The sequence below is a fragment of the Micropterus salmoides genome, unplaced genomic scaffold (genome assembly GCF_014851395.1).
Source record: "Micropterus salmoides isolate LMB-PRFRI ecotype aquatic unplaced genomic scaffold, ASM1485139v1 Ms_hic_scaffold_16, whole genome shotgun sequence".
In the NCBI taxonomy this organism is placed as follows: domain Eukaryota; kingdom Metazoa; phylum Chordata; class Actinopteri; order Centrarchiformes; family Centrarchidae; genus Micropterus; species Micropterus salmoides.
Genome location: NW_024040707.1, coordinates 18,589,757 through 18,607,478, shown reverse-complemented (window position 1 = coordinate 18,607,478; position 17,722 = coordinate 18,589,757). Strand labels below are relative to the sequence as shown.

Genomic DNA, 17,722 nt, shown 5'->3' with positions numbered 1-17,722 from the left:
CATAGAGGGAGTAAAATATTTTTACTCCCTCTTTGCTGATATACCTATTTCTAGATCAGCTCAAACTGGCAATGTTCCTAAACGTTTGTATCATCAACCAATGACAAAAGTCTCAGTTTTGACTTTAATGATCGTGTTGAAGGACATGATGGCTCTTGAAATACACAAAGAATGGGTTGGCAGAGTGTAAAGACGGAGAGGTGAGAGCAAGAGCTGGTGTGTTCAAGTGTGTTTATCATTGTGGTCCTTTAGGTAATTGTAAGGAGGGGACAATTGTCCTAGAGGACTTCCCCCCTCTTCAGCTCTCCAGGTTTGTCTTTTCCAGTCCTGGCAACAGTGGAGAAAGGGTGGAGGAGAAAAAGGGAACGATTGTTTTACTGGGCGCCACTGGTCCATTGTGAACGCAGCCTGTTCTTTCTCTTGACCTGTGACCTGTATTGTTGTGAGGCTTCTCGTTTGGGGAGGGCAGACAGCTGGGGGAACTGCGGGGGGGCTGACGGACAGCTGGGACAATTTGGGGGGGGGGGGGGGGGGGTGAGGAGAGAGAGAGAGAGAGAGAGAGAGAGAGAGAGAGAGAGAGAGAGAGAGGGATGGTGAAGGGAAAAGGAAAGAAAGAGAACAAGAGGGCAGAAGAGGTGACTGAGGTTGTTGATCCTCATTCACAAGTTTGTCCTCTCTGCCCCTGTGTGTCAACCTTGGCATAGGAATGACACATAGCTTTGCACACAGACAGGCATTTGGCCTGTGAGAAAGTACTGGCAGAGTTAGCTGGCGCACAACCTCTTTGTGTCTTTGCTGTTTTGTTATGGCAAAAATGGTGTGTGTGTGTGTTGAGGGTGGGGGGCAGAGTATGCGGCTTATCCTCCTGAGTCAAAATCCATGAGTGGGTGGATATAGAAATAATCCATGTATATTACTTTGGATATAAGATTACAAAACACAGAGATGCAGGACAGTCTCGGGAGATTGGGGCATGGTGGAGAGGTAATTTAGTCACATGGAAGAATTCAGTAAGATATAGGAAAAATAGGCATGCTACTAACTTGTAAGTCTTTTAGGTTTAGTATTTTGTATTCAACTTGTAGTTCATTGGTGCAAGAACATTTATCCCGTTAAAATGATAAAAAAAAAAAAAAAAATCTGTAAAAAACTTGAACAGTACTGCACAAAACCCTGACTTTATAGTGTAGTACAGGTAGCAAACACAGATTGAGTTTATCAAGTAACTTTTATGACAAGGGCATGAGGGTCTTTTGATGGGAAGGGATCACATGCTCTGTAATGCCATCTTGGCCGACATGGCAGGCTGCAGAGCGCGACCTGTAGCTCAATCCCCGGGGAGAGTGAGGTCATTGTCAGATATCAGCACACAGAGAATTATTAATGGTGCTAATCTCCAACTCTGGTCCTAAACATTTGTGGTCTGTGTGGGTTTTTATTTTTATGTACATTATGCTGTAGATGACAACATGATGGCATCTTTTATGCTGCCATACTTAAAGTTAATTCATTTTGGCAAAGGAGGCTGGCATCAGTGACAAAAAACGATAAAAATAAAATCTGAGTCAACAAGAGTGGACTAGCTCTCTTCCCCTCTCGCTCTCTTGTGAATATTTTCTAGTTTCTGTGTGCAGCACACTTAATCCACTGGCCAAACAAGAGTGACTCACACTAAAATGAAAAGGTCCTGATCCATAGGAGCTAGATAGAGGGATAAAGCATTGTGATTAAGATTGTATTAATGGGGCCATAGGAGGCTGGAAGGCTTTAATCAGTGTCTGTTTGCCAGTAATCCCTCTGCCTTAAAGCTGGGGCGAACACAGTGATCCCCCTCCTCTTGGGCCACAGTACGTATGCGCACGCACACACACGCGCGCGCCTCTGTGGGGAGCATATAGGGATATGAGTGCCCAGGTTGAGAGGTGGAGCGCCCAGAAACAGAGACGCCCCAGACTTAGAGGAGCAGCTGGTAGAAGAAAGACAGAAGAGATGGATGGAGAAAGAGATGTGGGAAAACACAGAAGAAAACAATAAAAGGTGGCAAGGCTGGCGTTACGAGAAGATGTAGTGCTTAGACGAGGGGAGAATTAAATGACTGTGACTGGGTTGGTTTGGTCATGGTCAACATGGTGGAAGCAATTCAATACTTTAACTTGCTCTTTTAATGCAAGAGAAAAAGAAAAAAAAAAAGATGTACATGGGAAGGGAGTAAAGAGGGCAGCTCTCAGACTCATTACCTATGGTAGTGGGTGTATAGGTGACATTGTGTGCATGAGGATAAGGGGTGGGCCTTCTCCTCCCAGAGTTCTCTGAGAGTATTAGAGTGTAGGAGTTAAAGAGCTTCTAATGGGATCTGGATGCTGTGGTGTTTACCCTGCCTCCCCCCCCTGCACCCCTCCTCTGCACGCCCATTGCATTGTGGAAGTTGCTGGGCTTTGGGACACCACAATAGGTTGAGTGTAGGGACAGATGGAGGTCCCTTTCGAAAAGGGCACAAAAAAACAAAAAAAAAACAGCCAAGGTAGGAGGGCTGTGGTGTCTGAGAGAGAAAGCAGGCAGCATGTCATATTGCCAGAAATGTGGGAGAACATTAGGAGGTGGAGGAGGGAGAGGAAAAGCTGAAAGGGGATTTTAGATTCTTCCTAATTATACTGCAAGAGAATGATGATGATGATGATGATGTAGACACATTCGCATGGCTTTGGTTCAGGATCACTGTGCAGCATAAGCGTCGCCGTCAGCTATAGCCTGTGTACACGCCAGCCTTAAATAATCATGTATCCTGCTTTTATATATGTTCATACTATTCAGATTGGAACAAGCCAGTAAATTTTAAACAGAATTACAGTGAGAAAGAAAGCAAAATCCTTACTTTTTAGATGAGATATATACGTCGTTCATTAAGCCTTTGTTTATTAGGGGTTAAACCAGGTCAGGCGAGGGGGTAAATGCTGATGTCATTCAGGGCAACTCAGTGTGTGGAGCATCAGGGGAGAGGGTTCAGTGATAGATGCTGAGGGGAGAGGAGAAGCATTGGAGGAGGGTTGAGGGAGGTACCGGACGCAGGAGCAGCAGATGGGGCCTAATTGGAAGCACAGGTTGTAAACTTTCTGTTAGTAACATCTGTCCATTTATCCATCTGTTACACTCACTGTTTACAGTTTGTTTAGTTGAACCTCATTAGAAAACTTGCAGTAGAGGCCATTGGTGCACCCTTTGTCACAGTATCTTAGATCACAAAAGAACTAAATCTATGTGCAGTACTGCAACGCAGATTCCTATTAACTTAATGACTAATTTTGAAATACATTTTAATAGGTTTATGCTTACAACTGCTATATAATGGAGACAGTTATGAGCCAATCAAAACAGTTTTGCACCATTCCCACATATAAGCCCATCTATCACATCTGTGCCACTCAGGAACAGAAGTCTCACCATCCCATTCTTTGTTCATTTTTCTGGAGCACACGTAAGTGGATTGACATGGAATGTGGATATAAGCCCTGATTAGAGTAACATTAGCAATTACTGTAAACATGCTCCTCAGAAGCTGTGTACTTATGCGAATACCACCCCTTACTTAACCAAGTGTCAATTCAACATCACAGGACAGCTACATGCATTTAGAATTAATACTTTGACAGCAAACAGAAGAGTTAAGAGCATCACCCCCCCACCTTGAACAGTTTCATTGGAAACACTTGACTTAAAAAAAAAAATTCTGTTCAAATTACTTTACAGCGAGCGGATAAAGGAGAATTAAGCAGCTGATCTAGGCTCAGTGACCAGAGTGTTACATTAGACCTTAATCCAGAACAGTGGACGGTTGGATAAGGGATAGCATTTTTTAATCTTGCACTCCAGCCAGCCAGCCAGCCGTCCCATCACACACACGGGGAGAGATACACAAACTGACCCCAACATCCTCTTTCTGCTACATTAAAGACACACCAACTTTGGCAAATATTAGAGTTAAACCTTTTTTCTTGAAACGCTAAATAAGATCAGTGAAGCGTTACAGTGTGACAGAGCTTTCTTGGAGTGTTCACTGCATGAGCACCTTTTCCACCAATTCCATTGTGAGCTGCAGCATCCTTCAGTGTGTCCTAAATCTCAGTCCTCCTCACAGGGTTATGCAAGTGTCCTGGTGTCCCCCTATATGTAACAGATGTTACTGGGGCAACAGTTGGTATTGAAAGGGAGGGGCTACAGGCCATCTGTCCAGGGTCAAGTTTTGAAGAGGGGTGGTAGAGGTGGTGGCACGTTCAAGAAAATGGTATGTATTTGGTTCGGGGGGGGACAAAAAAAAAAACAAAAAAAAAAAAAAACACCATAGCCCACATTGTAATCCTACTCAATGTGCACTTTCATTTCAGAAAGTCTTTGAAGGTTTTGAGTGAGAGACTGGAAACTCCAGAAAGTGTGTCTGACATGGGGGAAACTGTAGCTTTAGTGCAAAAGCACCATCTTGTGGTTAAGGACAATACTACAAACAAAATGCAATAATCCTCAAACTTTATTGATATTTTAAATTACCATTACATCGAACTATTGAGTCAAGACTACAGGCTCTTGCTAGCAATAACAAACAACAAAAAACAACAACAACATAGACAGGACATTTTGATTTTACTCGTATTGAGTCCAGTGAGATTTAAGACTCTCAAGCGTATGGTCTATCTCATCCCGCAAATATGCCATCTTCTTGTGACAAACCTTTCTCTAGAAAATAAAAGCAGAATGCGGAACCAATCAAGCACAAGTATTTTGGCAATACATTAATGCACACAGATAGTAAGGACACTCACAAGGTAGACCTTTAGCCTCTCCTTCTCCATGTGAAAGAATTCAGCCACAGTTAGCTCGGTGAAGTCTTTCTTCATGTTCAAGAATTCACAGTTAGGGGAGCGTTTCACGTGTTCATACCTGGGCAGAGAAAATGTTATAGAAGACATGGCACCATCAATTAAGAAACAGCTGCACTTTGTTTTTTAGTAGGTTTAACTTCATGTGGCAGTCATATTTCCCTTTCATTACCTATGGTGATGTAATGTATATTAAATCTGCTCTGTAATAGCTCTGGGTAACAATCAGTTTGGAGTAATACAGATGGAAAAATTTCAAATCTGAACCTAGTGTAACCCCTTACACTACTGGCATAATAATCTTCAGTGACTCAAAGCTTAAGTGGTAACAGGTTAGGTCAAGGCCGGGCATGCTTTTACCAGGGATCGTCATCTGGCTCCCATCCCTCAAGCTCGATCAGACAGAAAAAACAGCAGACAACATCAGGCTCATTCTCACTGGGGCAGTGGACAAACCCAGCCTTAGCCATCTGCAAAGACAAACAAAACAGATGCCCATGTCAGTAGCATTTTTTTGTTCCACAGCCGCAGGAGGATTAGTGTAAGTGAGATTGAAACCAGAGGATGCTCCCCTTTTTGGGGGTTAAGAGATGGTAACATGGCATATAGTGTTGCTCATCATGGGTGGTGTCACTAGCCCATCGATCATGACAAGACTAGGTTGGGCAAAAGGGTCTGCGTGCTGGCAACCTGATGTAATGAAACTGAACCTGGCACCTGCTTAACTGTAAATCACAAGCTGTCACAGCCTTGGATAAAAGGCTGGGGTATATAATTGCTGTATAAACAAGGTTGGGGTATACCAATGGCTAACCTCATCAGTACATAGTCATGTACTGTGTATGTTAATGTAAATTAGACTGTCTAACACATCCTTAGTAAAGTTAGAGGAAACATCCCACACATGCCCAGTCTGACCTCCTGCAGGCTCTGTCTTACCGAAATGTAGTGTGTGTGTAAATGAAGTGCCCCCTCTTGCAGACAAATTCCCCTCAAATACATTATGCCACTGCACTTAAAAAAACAAAAAAAAAAAACTATTCATCATAAATATAATAGAAGCTGGAGCACAGGAGCCTTACCTTTTCAGGTGTGCAATTACATTCCTCTCTAAATGGCCAGTCTGCAAAGCTTTGTTCGCGCAAGTCCTGACTGTACATTGTGTCATATGAGTGAAACCTGGTTGTCAGTACAGCTATGCTGGCCATGTCTTCAGCAGGAAAACAGGATCAACCAATGTCAAATCAACATCACAGGATCAACCAATTTCAGTTCATGGTGTGGTGGTTGATATGGACATGCGCTAATGGCCCTCGCACACTTCCACAGGTGTTTTCAGTTTCTGGCTGATTGAACTCTGCTCAGGTTCAAGGTGGGGGGTTATGATGGTTGATTTTTAACTAGTAAACATTTCTTTTAAATACTCTCTTGTTCTACATCGTTTCTCAATTACTTTATACTTCAAATGTCTTTATTTGCTATATTCTACATGTGTGACTATGACAATCTGTTCACTAGACCTGTGTGTATTTGTGTAGCACAGGGCCTATGTATGTTTACTCTACCTATTAGATTTCACTAGGATGTATGTAGGACATCTGATGAGAAAAATGCAACAAAGACATTCTGATTTTATTCATTTGATGCAACAACATGTATGTGGCTGTGTATTCAGTACATTCAGATCTGATTTTACCTTCCTTATGCTAATAGAAATTACATTTCTATTAGCATCTTAACTCATTTCAAAGTCTTAGCTTTTTCCAGAGCTTTCAACCGCATGTGTCCACCTGTCCAGATGCCAGTGTGCTCTCTTCACCATTCACAACGCAACATGAAAAACTTGGCACAAAAAAGCAAACACTGTTCAAGGTACTCACGTTTTTTGTTTAAATTAGGTTCCCTGACCGTTTGTTTCTGTTCTGATGCAGATTTATGTTGTCAACTACAGAGGACAGAGCATTATATATGAAATTGAATTATATGAAATTATATGATAATGTAATTCCATTTAAGACACTCAGTTATGTGATAAAATGTATGTACACATCCATATTAATAATCATCACGTTACTAAATCAGAATGTTTCATGTTTAATTTCAACCCCTTCCCAATGCACTGAAGCAATTCCTTTGGATCAAATGCTGAGGACAAGTCTTTTTTGTACACTGCTATATCTAATATTGCTTGTCCTTGCATCTCATGTCCAAGGATATATTTTTGAATAATCATTATCATAATACACAACACATTAGGACTCATGAGGGTTTGCTCAGGTGTGGTATACACTGTTTACATTTCTGATCCTAATTCCACCCTGATAGTGGTCCCATTAAAAAGTTTCCAATATCCAATTAAAAAGTAAAATGTTTTTAAATTTAGTGTTGTCTGACCTTGTTTTATTGTATAGTTTTCATTACAACTGCTGCAACATGTAGATTGATCCATGCACATGGACAAATGAAACTTACGTTTCTTAGGAAAACCTAAAAAACAAAGTTCAGATGGCTATAATGAGGCTTCAGCAGTCTGCTAGACAAAAGTGACAGTTGTGTTTTTAAATTAAATTCAATCTACTTTAAAAAATGTACAGTCACATTAACTGTGATAATTTCTCATGTAACACCAGGGAATGTTGAGGAAGTTAACTCCCCCTGTTGGCAGTTGAGAGAAATTTAAGGATGCTGTTTGTAGCAGTGATGAATTCTGCCACACATGTTTTCCACTCAATCAAACAGACACATTACTACAAAGCCACACAAATGATCAGGCATTCTTATTGGACCACACTTCTCAGTTTCCAGCTGAGTATTTTTAAGAAATGCAAAAGTAAACATAGACATACTAGCCAAAAAACTCAAGTGTCCAATTTAATGGTTTGTGGTGTAAACTTTACAAGCCTGTTTATTACTGTGAGAGACAGGAGCAGTCCTGGTGCGCAGTGTGTCCTTGTAATACTACCCCCCAGGCCTCTGGGTGCTGAAATGTGCTTACAACAGTAAACTGCTGTCCTTTTCCCCTTCTAACCTTATCTTCCAGCAGAGTGCCTGGGGGAGCGCTGAGACGCAGTGTGCCTGCTTATAAGGCAGAGGGAGTGTGATTTTTATATGTGTATCACACTCAATGCAATAGTTGGTAGCCCTCTGAGTGGTGATGCTGTGTAAGAGCTTACTGAGCAGGAGGCCTGAAGTGAATTGGACAGCTACTGTACATTTGATGTGATGTATGTAGCTCCAATTGGCCTGTATGGCAGGGGGCTGCTTACTGCAGACAGCGCAGAATAACATCTACCTTTGAATTTACGCAGGTGTGTGTTACTGTTGTCACTCAGCGTTTTTTCCATACGTTCAAATCTCTCGCTATTTTTCTCAACTTTCGTTGTTTCTCTCAACATTGCTGCACCTTAGGTGTAAGGTTTATCAGTTTGCATTCCTTCATTCACAAGTCTGGTGCTGAAGGTGGCTGTGGCTTATGAGAAAGGCCTGTAACAATTATTTACAGAGATTTAATGAGTGGTCCTTTGTGAGAGACAGTTTAGCAAATGCTTTCACTGAGAATTTGTGCCATGCGTTGTACCAAAAATTCATTGACGGTTGATAGTTCTCTTCCCCATGTGTACTGTATCTCACTTTTACACCTCACGCCTTCATTGACATTTGATTCTTCCTCTCCTCCTCCCTGCTACTGCCTTCAGCTCTCTGCTCTCTCCTTCTTCTGATCCAACTGCCCTCTCTTATTAAGGTGTGCCACGATTAGCTGCTGGAATCTCCTGCTGTAGCTTTGTTTTCACACAGGGCTGAGAGTGAGAGTGAGAGTGAGAGGGAGGGAGGAGAGAGGATGTAGAGAGGTGGAGGGGAGGTGATAGAGGCAGTGTGTTTGTGGTCTCTATTTCCACATGTCCTTTACATTGCTATCGTGGGCTGTGTCGCTTGCGTATGCAGCTCTTGGAAAATTTTCAACTTAATGAGAAGAGTTGAGGATCTTTTTGGTTATTTTTCTTCTACCCTAAGAGCCAAGGCCACGTTCATGCTGGGAAGGATTTCGCAGAGGAAACTGTCTCACTGTGCCTGTATAGGTTTGGAGATTTGACTCACTCGGTAAAAGCAGCAAGAAGACCAGAGGCGCAATCAATGTGGAGCACAGGTAAGAAAGGAGCCTATTATCATCTGCTGCTACTGTTATCTGTCTGCTTCTATTTAAAATGATGCAGTATTGTCTCTGTAAGAAACAAAAACATAGATTTTTTGTGTATAGTGTATGTGTACTATCAGCTGTTTATTGTGTGAGTTTTTGGTGTTGAAAATGTACTTTGATGCAGCACCAAAAAAATCATATATTTCAGTGAATAACTGGACAAATGTGTATGTGCTTTAGACTGAGTCTTCATTCTTCGCTCAAATGTCTACATGTCCCCTTGGAGCTGACAACTGTCCTGACAGCTCCACCTGTCTTGTGCTGCCCTCACACCCAGACTGAACACCGCACATTTGGGGGAAGCAGATCTTACGTGTGTGCAGGCTTGCATATAGCATGTGGGTTTGTATGCAGGGCTGAGGAATAGCTGTTTGTGTGAGACTTGCTTATGTTACTGTGTCCGCCATTTGTTTTTGGTCAAAACAAAAGAACATTTGTGTCTGATGAGTGTGTGAAGGAGACTAAATTCTGTGGCAGGGTTGTGGTTGACCCTTGACTTCCATGGAGATTTCTTTTTTTGTCCGCCACATCTCTCTCAGCTGAGGAATGTCTGAGCTTTATACATAGTTTAAGATCTGTGGAGAACATAATTACTTCAAATTTCTGTCTCCTAAAATACACACAGCTTTGCATAATAATGTCTTGGAATGTGTCAGCCCAAAGTATTTGGTCCAGTAAGGGCCACGTAACAGAAAGTATTGCAGTGAAGTTTGAACTGCAAGTAGTTGTGGTGCAAATGTGTGATATGAATGTGGTTGGAAAGAAAGACGTCCTGTCCTCTGGTGCTGGTGTAAAAATGTCAGGGACGTGTGAGAGTGTGACAGTCAACATCAACATTCTCCATCTCCGTAGGCAGGCGTGGATTTACAGGACAGGCACACCCACCTGTCTACACAAATCCTTGAATCCTCAAAAAACTACAGTCTCTGTCCATTTTTTTCTCTCTTTCTGTCTTAGCATGTTGCTAAAGCATAACCAGACCAGAAGTAAATCATACATACAATGTAGGGCTGCAAATAACAATTCTTTGCGTCATTGATAAAGCTGTCAATGTGTTTCTTGATTAATTGATTAATCGCTTTACAAAATGTCAGAAAGCAATGAAAACTGCCAATCACAGCATCCTATAGCACAAGGTGGCATCAACAAATGTCTTGTTTTGTCTGACCAACAATCGAAACCCAAAATATATTCAATTTACTATAATGTAACACCAACATAAACAGCACATTCTTACACAAGGGAAGCAGGAACCTCCAAATGTCTGGCTTTTTTTCTTGAAAAATACCTCAAAATAGTTAATAAAAGTTCTGTCAATCAACTAATCAATTAATCATTGCGCATTGAATCATTGAATCAATTAGCATCTGACAACACGCATGATTTTGTTGCAACATCAAGAAAGAACAAAAGTCTGACATGAAGGCATGTAAATTTGGGGAAAGTAGTTTTTTTAAATAATATCATAGATTTCTGTTCAGTGTTTTTTTTCTTTAACAACTGTTTTCTATGTCAACCTGTTTAAACAGCCAGTTGGGTATCACTGAGTCAATGCAGTATTTAGTTAAGTTGAAAGTCTTTTTGAAGTAAATGATTTTGAACTCTCTTTGACTCTCTCTCTTTCTCTCTCTCTCTCACACACACACACGCGCGCATGTCAGTGTGGGAAATACAAAAAGCTTGAAATTGCATCAGTTAGTGTAGATGGCAACAAAAATCCCACTTCATTTGTAACAATCAAAACATGTGTCTTGATTTATTAAAGTGTTTCTTGGGGGAAAATGAATGCACAGGAAACATGTTGTACAGCTGGCTGCATTTCCTAAACATATCCACACCTGATCAATAGTCTAAATTTAGTGAGATGTTTATCCCTCACAGTTGCAAACTGATATGCTTAACTGTCAGACTTGCAGGCTCAGGCCAGTTCAAGGGGAATGCAGCAGTCCTTCGGTCATACTGAGCTGGCTTACTTGTTATTTGCTATGCATCCTCTTGGTGAAGCCGTTAGATAAGAGTGTTGGCCATGATGGGCACAATTTTTTTATATAGAGAGAGATGATTTGCTTTCTCTAAAGTTACCTACGATTTTAATGGCTGTGATTTATATTCAGGATTTATTGCCTGGTGGCTTTACTAAATGCTTTGCCAAATTATGAGGGGAAGTGCAAGTATGCTGGTGCCTGGTACTTGCCTGGCCCCTTCACCTTTGACATTCATGAGCAGTCTCTAAATTCACCACAGCAGTGCCAGGAGACGCATGAAGCATGATATATGACCTAGGTGCGCGCTCTGTATCAACAGAAATCTTTTTCATTACACCAAGCAAGCAAACTCTAGAAGACGAAAAGGGGCAAACTAATGTTTCAGGAAAGCCACACGGTGCCTGCAGGCTCGGGCTCATGAAATATAACTAGAATTTATGATCAACACAAGTAGCATTTTGACACTGCGTTTAAGCTTTTGTAAAGGAGTGAGTTACAGTCTGTCTGGCAGATTTCAGTGACTGTAGATTTACTGTGTTTTTCCCCCGCAGGGAATGAATGACAAATCATAGCATTATTTGAATTCAGGAGTTTGGTGTTCCCAGGTTTGATATATCTCGCACAGGCTGTTGCTGCACATCAGCTGGCTAGGTCCTTATATGTCCTTCATTGTCAGCATTCATTGCTTTCACATTTGACCTGCTGCACTCAGGCTCTGTGCACTTTGCCTAATTTCATTCTGCCGATTAAAACAGTTCCAGTAAGGCCACTGGCCTCAGCAGCTTTGTTAAAACTGTTGTAGAGATACTTTTCTGCTTGAGTAAGGTATTTCTGATTCAGTCTGACAGGCCATCAATAGCCTACTATACCAGCAATGCCTCATGTCTGTTAAGCCTCTCAATTTACATGGGATCACTTTCCTAACCAGTGTAGCTAAAGCTGGAAGACCTCGACAGATTTCCAAGGTCTGTTTACAGGGAATTACTTCTGTGTTGACAGGCTTACACCAGTAGGGGGCACTCACCATCCAGGCTCAGCTGTGGTGTGCAGAATATTGAATCCTTCCTCTGCCTTTCACATTGTGTGTGCTTGTGTGTTCTTGTATTAATCACATTGTGGGACCTAACCTTAAGTGTCCGGTCCTCACAAAGTTAACTATTTCTTTTAGGGTTAAGACTTGGTTTCAGTATTAAGGTTTGAATGAGGTTAAGTTTATAGTTATGGTAAAGGTTTAGGTTGGGCATATACAAGAGTTGTTGTTTTGACTCACACTAACATGTAGTGTGAGTCAAAACAATGTCCTCACAAGTAAGCCGAAAGGTGTGAGCAGAAAGGTGGCTGAGAGGTAATGTAATGATCCTGACGCAGAGTGTCATGCATGTTGATTGTATCCACTAATCTTCCTCAACCTCATCGTCATCTTATACAGTGGCCCTGACGTGCAAAATCCAAACATTTTGGACATAAAACATTAACAAATTAGAAAACAAAAACAACATTTCATAAAACACAACAACGTCATGGAAAACACAACAAAAACAATAAAACAACAACATTTCATAAAAAAGTTAAAGTCCTATTCATTTTCATGTAGACAGTGTTGCATGACTCACAGTTGGAGCACTGCTATGGCTTCAATCTGCACGAAACTCTGCTGGTTGAATTTTCAGCTCATTCTATTTTGTTATTGTGGTTATCATCATGTTGATATGCACACAACACACACGATGGACCTATTTTGACTATCTCTCTTGCCTGCTTTTTAAAAAATTTTCCTACAAAGTACAATAATTCCTTTTAGTTTAGTTATTTTTTTAGAGCCTGTTAATAAACAGAAAAAAAAATGTGTGTTGATAGAAACTGTGTTCAATTGGTGCACTTTAATTTCATTATTTCCAATGAATTGCTGACGTAACCAACCAATGGGGCAGTTCTTTCAAGGAAAATTATTGTTTCCCTAATTAGTACCATGTTACACAGAAATCATCCTGTAAAATAAAGCGTTACCAAAAATTGCATTTGTTCCGTCATATTTGAGGATACATTTTGTGAGTGAACTGCCACTGAAATAATGTCAGTTCAATGGTGAAATATTCCCCAAGTGTCTACATAACGTGTCACACAATGCCTGCCCATTCCAAAGATGATAGAGGTTGGCACTTCATTATCTACCGAATGATTGATTTGTAGCCAATGGAAAACGAAGGGACGTAATGGTCCCTTTGTTTTTCCATCCCTTTCCACTCTCTTCTTCTTGTTGCTCTCCATCACCCTGCTGTGTACATACCTGTCCGCTTTCAACCCACCTCTGTCTCCTCACTCATCTCCTCTGTCCCCCCCCCCTGCCATGGATGATACAGGATCTCCATGCTCCGATTTCACCCTCTCATCATGACATCCATTAAAGTGGCGCAGGGCCCTGGGCCCCCGTTGGCCCGACAGCACATTAGCACTCGGCCCATTGAACGCCAACAAGGACCAGCTCTGAATTATTGATACCAACACAACTAATGAGGAAACCCTATCTCAGCTATTTTGCTGACACACAAACACACACACACACACTTAAACACACACACACACAGACGGACTTGCACACATCGCTGTATTGTGAGGGTCCCATTTTCAAAAACTAATATTCTCAGCGCTCAGTCCATTTCCTGCAGACTCGATGTGTGTTTGATCCAAGGGCCCACAGGCTCAAATTCCTTTTCTAATCTGTCTGTCCTTCAGTCCATTATTCTGTGTGCATAAATGCTTATTCGTATTGCTGCTGCAGGTGTTAGATCTTAGTGGCGGTTGTGTTGTGAAAGTGGGAGGATTTTTGTCCACCTTTTGTTAAGAGCTACCATCTGTTTTATAATATAAGAAGATCTTAGGATTTTACCTGAACTTACAATCCGTTAAAATTTGTGTAGGTGTTTGTGGCCCCTCAGTCTGCAGGTGTTCACATACAATGGTTTAAATGTGTGCAGTGGAGCTGCTGTGCAGAGAGGTATTGGAGGTGTCAGCCACCCTCCTTAGTATTCACTCCACCACCCTGTGACTCACAGCTTCAGCCTCAGAGCGTGAGAAGGGTGGGGGGTGATGGGGTAGAGATAGAAAAGAAAAAGAGAAAAGAGTAAGCAGGACAAGAGGAGGCACTATGAACATCAGGCAGCATTTTCTGTAGCCCCAGGCTCACGTGTTTGTATCTGTGTGTTTGCAAGCATGCCCGCCCAAGGGGATTAATTTTTTGACAGCTTCGTTAAGCCTTCTCTTAAGCACTGAGCTTCTCAATAACATTGTGGCTGTGTGATTTTCAAAAGTCGCTCTCTAGCTATCCTGGAGAGAGAGAGACAGAGACAGAGAGAGAGGGACAGAGAGTAGTGCTTGGACATGACACCAGATGTTGTTTGAGTGGCTTCTTGGTGCGGAGGAAGTGGACCATAAGAAGCTGGCTGTGAAGCTCCTCTTCAATTAGTGACTGCATTGCTATGGTCCACAGTTTCATTCTCTGCAGCCTTTCCCTCCTGTGTCCGACATTGTCTGTCTTTGTCTCTGTGTTCCATCTACCCGGTCGTCTCTTCTTGTCACTCCACATCTCTTCATCCCACTGTCAGTTTGTATTTAGTTTAATCTCTGCCCCTCCTTCTTCTGCTTCCTCCGCTCTGTCGCTTTCTATTTCATCTCTCATTTTTGCTTGCCCCCCCCCCACTCCCAGTCTAAATTCCATCCCTTTGACGAAAACACAGTCGTTGATAAAATGCATAACCTTGCCTGGGCAGGTTAAGGGACAGAGGGAGAAAAGGGGAGAAGGACAGAGCACACAGATAAAAGGTTAATCCTTTAACAAGTCCACATACACGTGGAGTTAAAGGACAGGGGGGTGGGGTGGGGGTGTTAACATACAACAAACATAATACACTGACCTGACAATCAAGCTCTCCGTAAGGGGGAAATGAGAGGGAAGAATATGGGAAATGGAGAAACAGTGGTTGGGGGAGACGGCATTTTCAGTCAAGCTCTGTCTCTCCTTCATGACTTCCACTCTGCATGATGACAAGTGTCTGCCGCTGTTCTCATTGGCCGAGGCTGCCACCAATCGGAGCAGAGGCATGTAAGGTGCCTTTAGGTTATACCCAACCCCAAAAACAAGAAGCAGAGAGAGGGAGAGAAAGCCAGAGTGGGAAAGGGAGTGTGTGTTTTACAGAGAGAGACCAAAGCAGGCACTGACATCACAGGGCATTGAAGACCTTCCTTCTGAATCTCCCTGTGAAGTGATACAGTTAAGAAGAAATTGCTTGTCAGCTGTTTGTTGGAGACCACTGCAATTCCTCCTGGCTGTTGTGGAGAAGAAGATCTTGGTTTGTGTGCCTTCCGCCTGTGATTGGCTGTCACACTTTGGGCTCCCCCTCCTCTCTCTCCCCTCTCTGCTACGAACCCACTCCATACTGTCCTCAGGCTTACCTGAGCCACAACTGCAGAAACGCTGGACGCCCTCCTCCACACACACACACACACACACACGCGATCTCTCTCTTTGTCTTTCACACACACACGCACACACACACACACACACACACACAAACGCAAACACACACATACACAGCTTTTCACCTGGAGAGGGCAGGCGCATGAGACAGCATGTGCAGCAGCAGCAGTCTCTCCTCACATCTAGTGCTTCCTCTCTGAGTTGCCTCATTCTGGAGAGTGGAGAGGAACTCTAAAAAAGAGATTTTGGAGCCATTGTCCCTTGGCGAAAGCAGGAGAGACGGGGGCAGCGAGGGAGCACTTGTCAACCCAGGGACGCCAAAGGCAACACACAGCATGATTTTGGGTGAGTTGTTGCTTTTTGGTGCATGGGATTTTGGAAAGGTCAGTCATGTTGTTGGATCACTAATCCCTACTTAAACTTGGACACCAGCAGCTCTTTATTAATAGTGTGCTCTGGTCGGTTTTGATTCCACATGGACATCTGTCAATACTAAGCACTGGGATGGACCTTTAAATTATGGTTAGTGCTTGGAATTACAATAATAGTGTAACATTAATATGGCAGGTGTGAGTGATGACAAGGAAGGTCAAAGTGTTTGGAACTGGACTGTATCATTACTGTTTGGTCACATGACTAGGCTCCACCGTTCTCGTGTCCTGCCAGAAGAGGTGAAGTGACAACCTATTGATAACTAACGCAAATATATACAAATTACTGTCTCAAATACAGAATTCCTAAAGTATATTTGTTTCTTTAGAGGATTTGTTGCACTACCTGTCATTTTAACCCTCTTAAACAAGGATGAGCAAACATGTCGTCACACAAATGACATTTCTTCAAAAGCAAAATGTTTAAGATTAAGACTTATTTTGCAGCACAGTATAGCGTTTATTTTTATACAGGGTTGTTCTGTTCTGAGTCAGCCAGTGCTTTCTTCTTTAGTATTCTGGTCTCATAGTGGCCATGTCTGAGAGAGGGGATTCTGTGTGGTCGCTGTGCTCTTCATAGTCAGCTTGAACATTCATGCAGAGGATGGGTGCTTGCCACTGTAGGTCCACTGATACAGTATGACTGATCCTGGATGTGCTGCTGTGTGGATAGGCTAGGAAGAATGTGTGTTTTTAAAAAGCAACGCTGTGCATGTGAGCTTGTGAAAGTGTTCTAGAGCCTTCTAATTTGTATATGGTTGTGTCTGTGAGACTGTGTGAGGTCATGTGTGTGTGTGTGTGTGTGTGTGTTGCTATGTTCTCTGCCGGAGAGGCCACTTTGTTTTAACGCATGCCTGGGCTGATTCAGGCGCAGCTCTGCTCCTCTGCTCTCCCGGCAGGCATGTTTTTCAAGCAGACATCTCTAATGATTATAGGGAGTCATGTAGTCTGAGGTGTGTGAGTTTGAAGCGTGCACATTGAAGAGTATGTATTCCTGTGAGTTTAATACTCTAGGCAAATTGGTAAAGTTCATGTCTATCAGAATTAAATGGGTAACTTTTCTTTTGTTTCATGTTTTACATTGAGATTTTGTGCCTGTTCTGCTACATTTCCAGTTTTTGACACTGGACAAAAGCGAACAATTACTTGACTTGGGCCTCACTGAACAGTTAGACAAGCGCTGTCATGATCAGGTTGCAGGTGGTAGCAGCTCCCGTAAAAGATATTTGGCCAGGACGTGTTAACAGCATTAACCCTCAACCACAGCTCTCTCACTGTAACAAATAGTAAACTCGCTTATCAGAGCAATGTTTTGAGCTTAGGGCAATTACAGTATGTCTATTTTAACAGTTTTGTGCCACAGTTGTGGTTCAAGTAATGAAACATGGAATGTGACTGTTCTGTTGTGCAGTAGAGTGAATTTTGCCTTTACAGGAACATTGGACGCTGTCAGTAACAGTTCCCTGCATGTACAGCAGATTTCTACAGTAGAATAAACGGTGTTTAAACAGCGATAATGTGCTTTAGCGTAGATATACAAAATCTGTGGGGGTTTTTTCATTGCATCTAATGGTCTGTAAAATCTTCCCCCTTTACACCTGCCAGAAAATCTAACCTAGACTTTTCCTTATTAAATTGTCACTCAGATAGGGATCTTCCATTATTTCTGTCCGAACATTGAGATTTTCCAGTGTCTAACATTCTGCTCCATTTGCGTGATGATGTGGCTGCTGAGCGATTTGACATTTCTGTCTTTGCTCCTCCGAAAA

At 42.3% G+C, this 17,722-nt stretch overlaps 2 protein-coding genes across 2 annotated transcripts in view; one reads left to right on the top strand and one right to left on the bottom strand.

Moving 5' to 3' along the window:
* Window positions 1-4,501: 4,501 nt before the first annotated feature.
* birc5b (baculoviral IAP repeat containing 5b) lies at window positions 4,502-6,136 on the bottom strand. Its single transcript, XM_038723547.1, has 4 exons — window positions 5,951-6,136; window positions 5,229-5,338; window positions 4,812-4,929; window positions 4,502-4,725 (listed from the first exon to the last, which is right to left on the bottom strand). The coding sequence occupies exons 1-4, from the start codon at window positions 6,074-6,076 to the stop codon at window positions 4,633-4,635; spliced, it is 447 nt and encodes a 148-aa protein (XP_038579475.1). The 5' UTR covers window positions 6,077-6,136; the 3' UTR covers window positions 4,502-4,632.
* A 9,073-nt stretch (window positions 6,137-15,209) lies between these two features.
* The window catches only part of znf385a (zinc finger protein 385A), a 53,582-nt gene continuing 51,069 nt past the window's right edge, over window positions 15,210-17,722 (top strand). Inside the window, exon 1 of the mRNA XM_038723545.1 lies at window positions 15,210-15,867. Coding sequence (XP_038579473.1) covers window positions 15,858-15,867 — 10 coding nt within the window. The 5' untranslated portion in view covers window positions 15,210-15,857. The remainder of the gene's footprint in view (window positions 15,868-17,722) is intronic.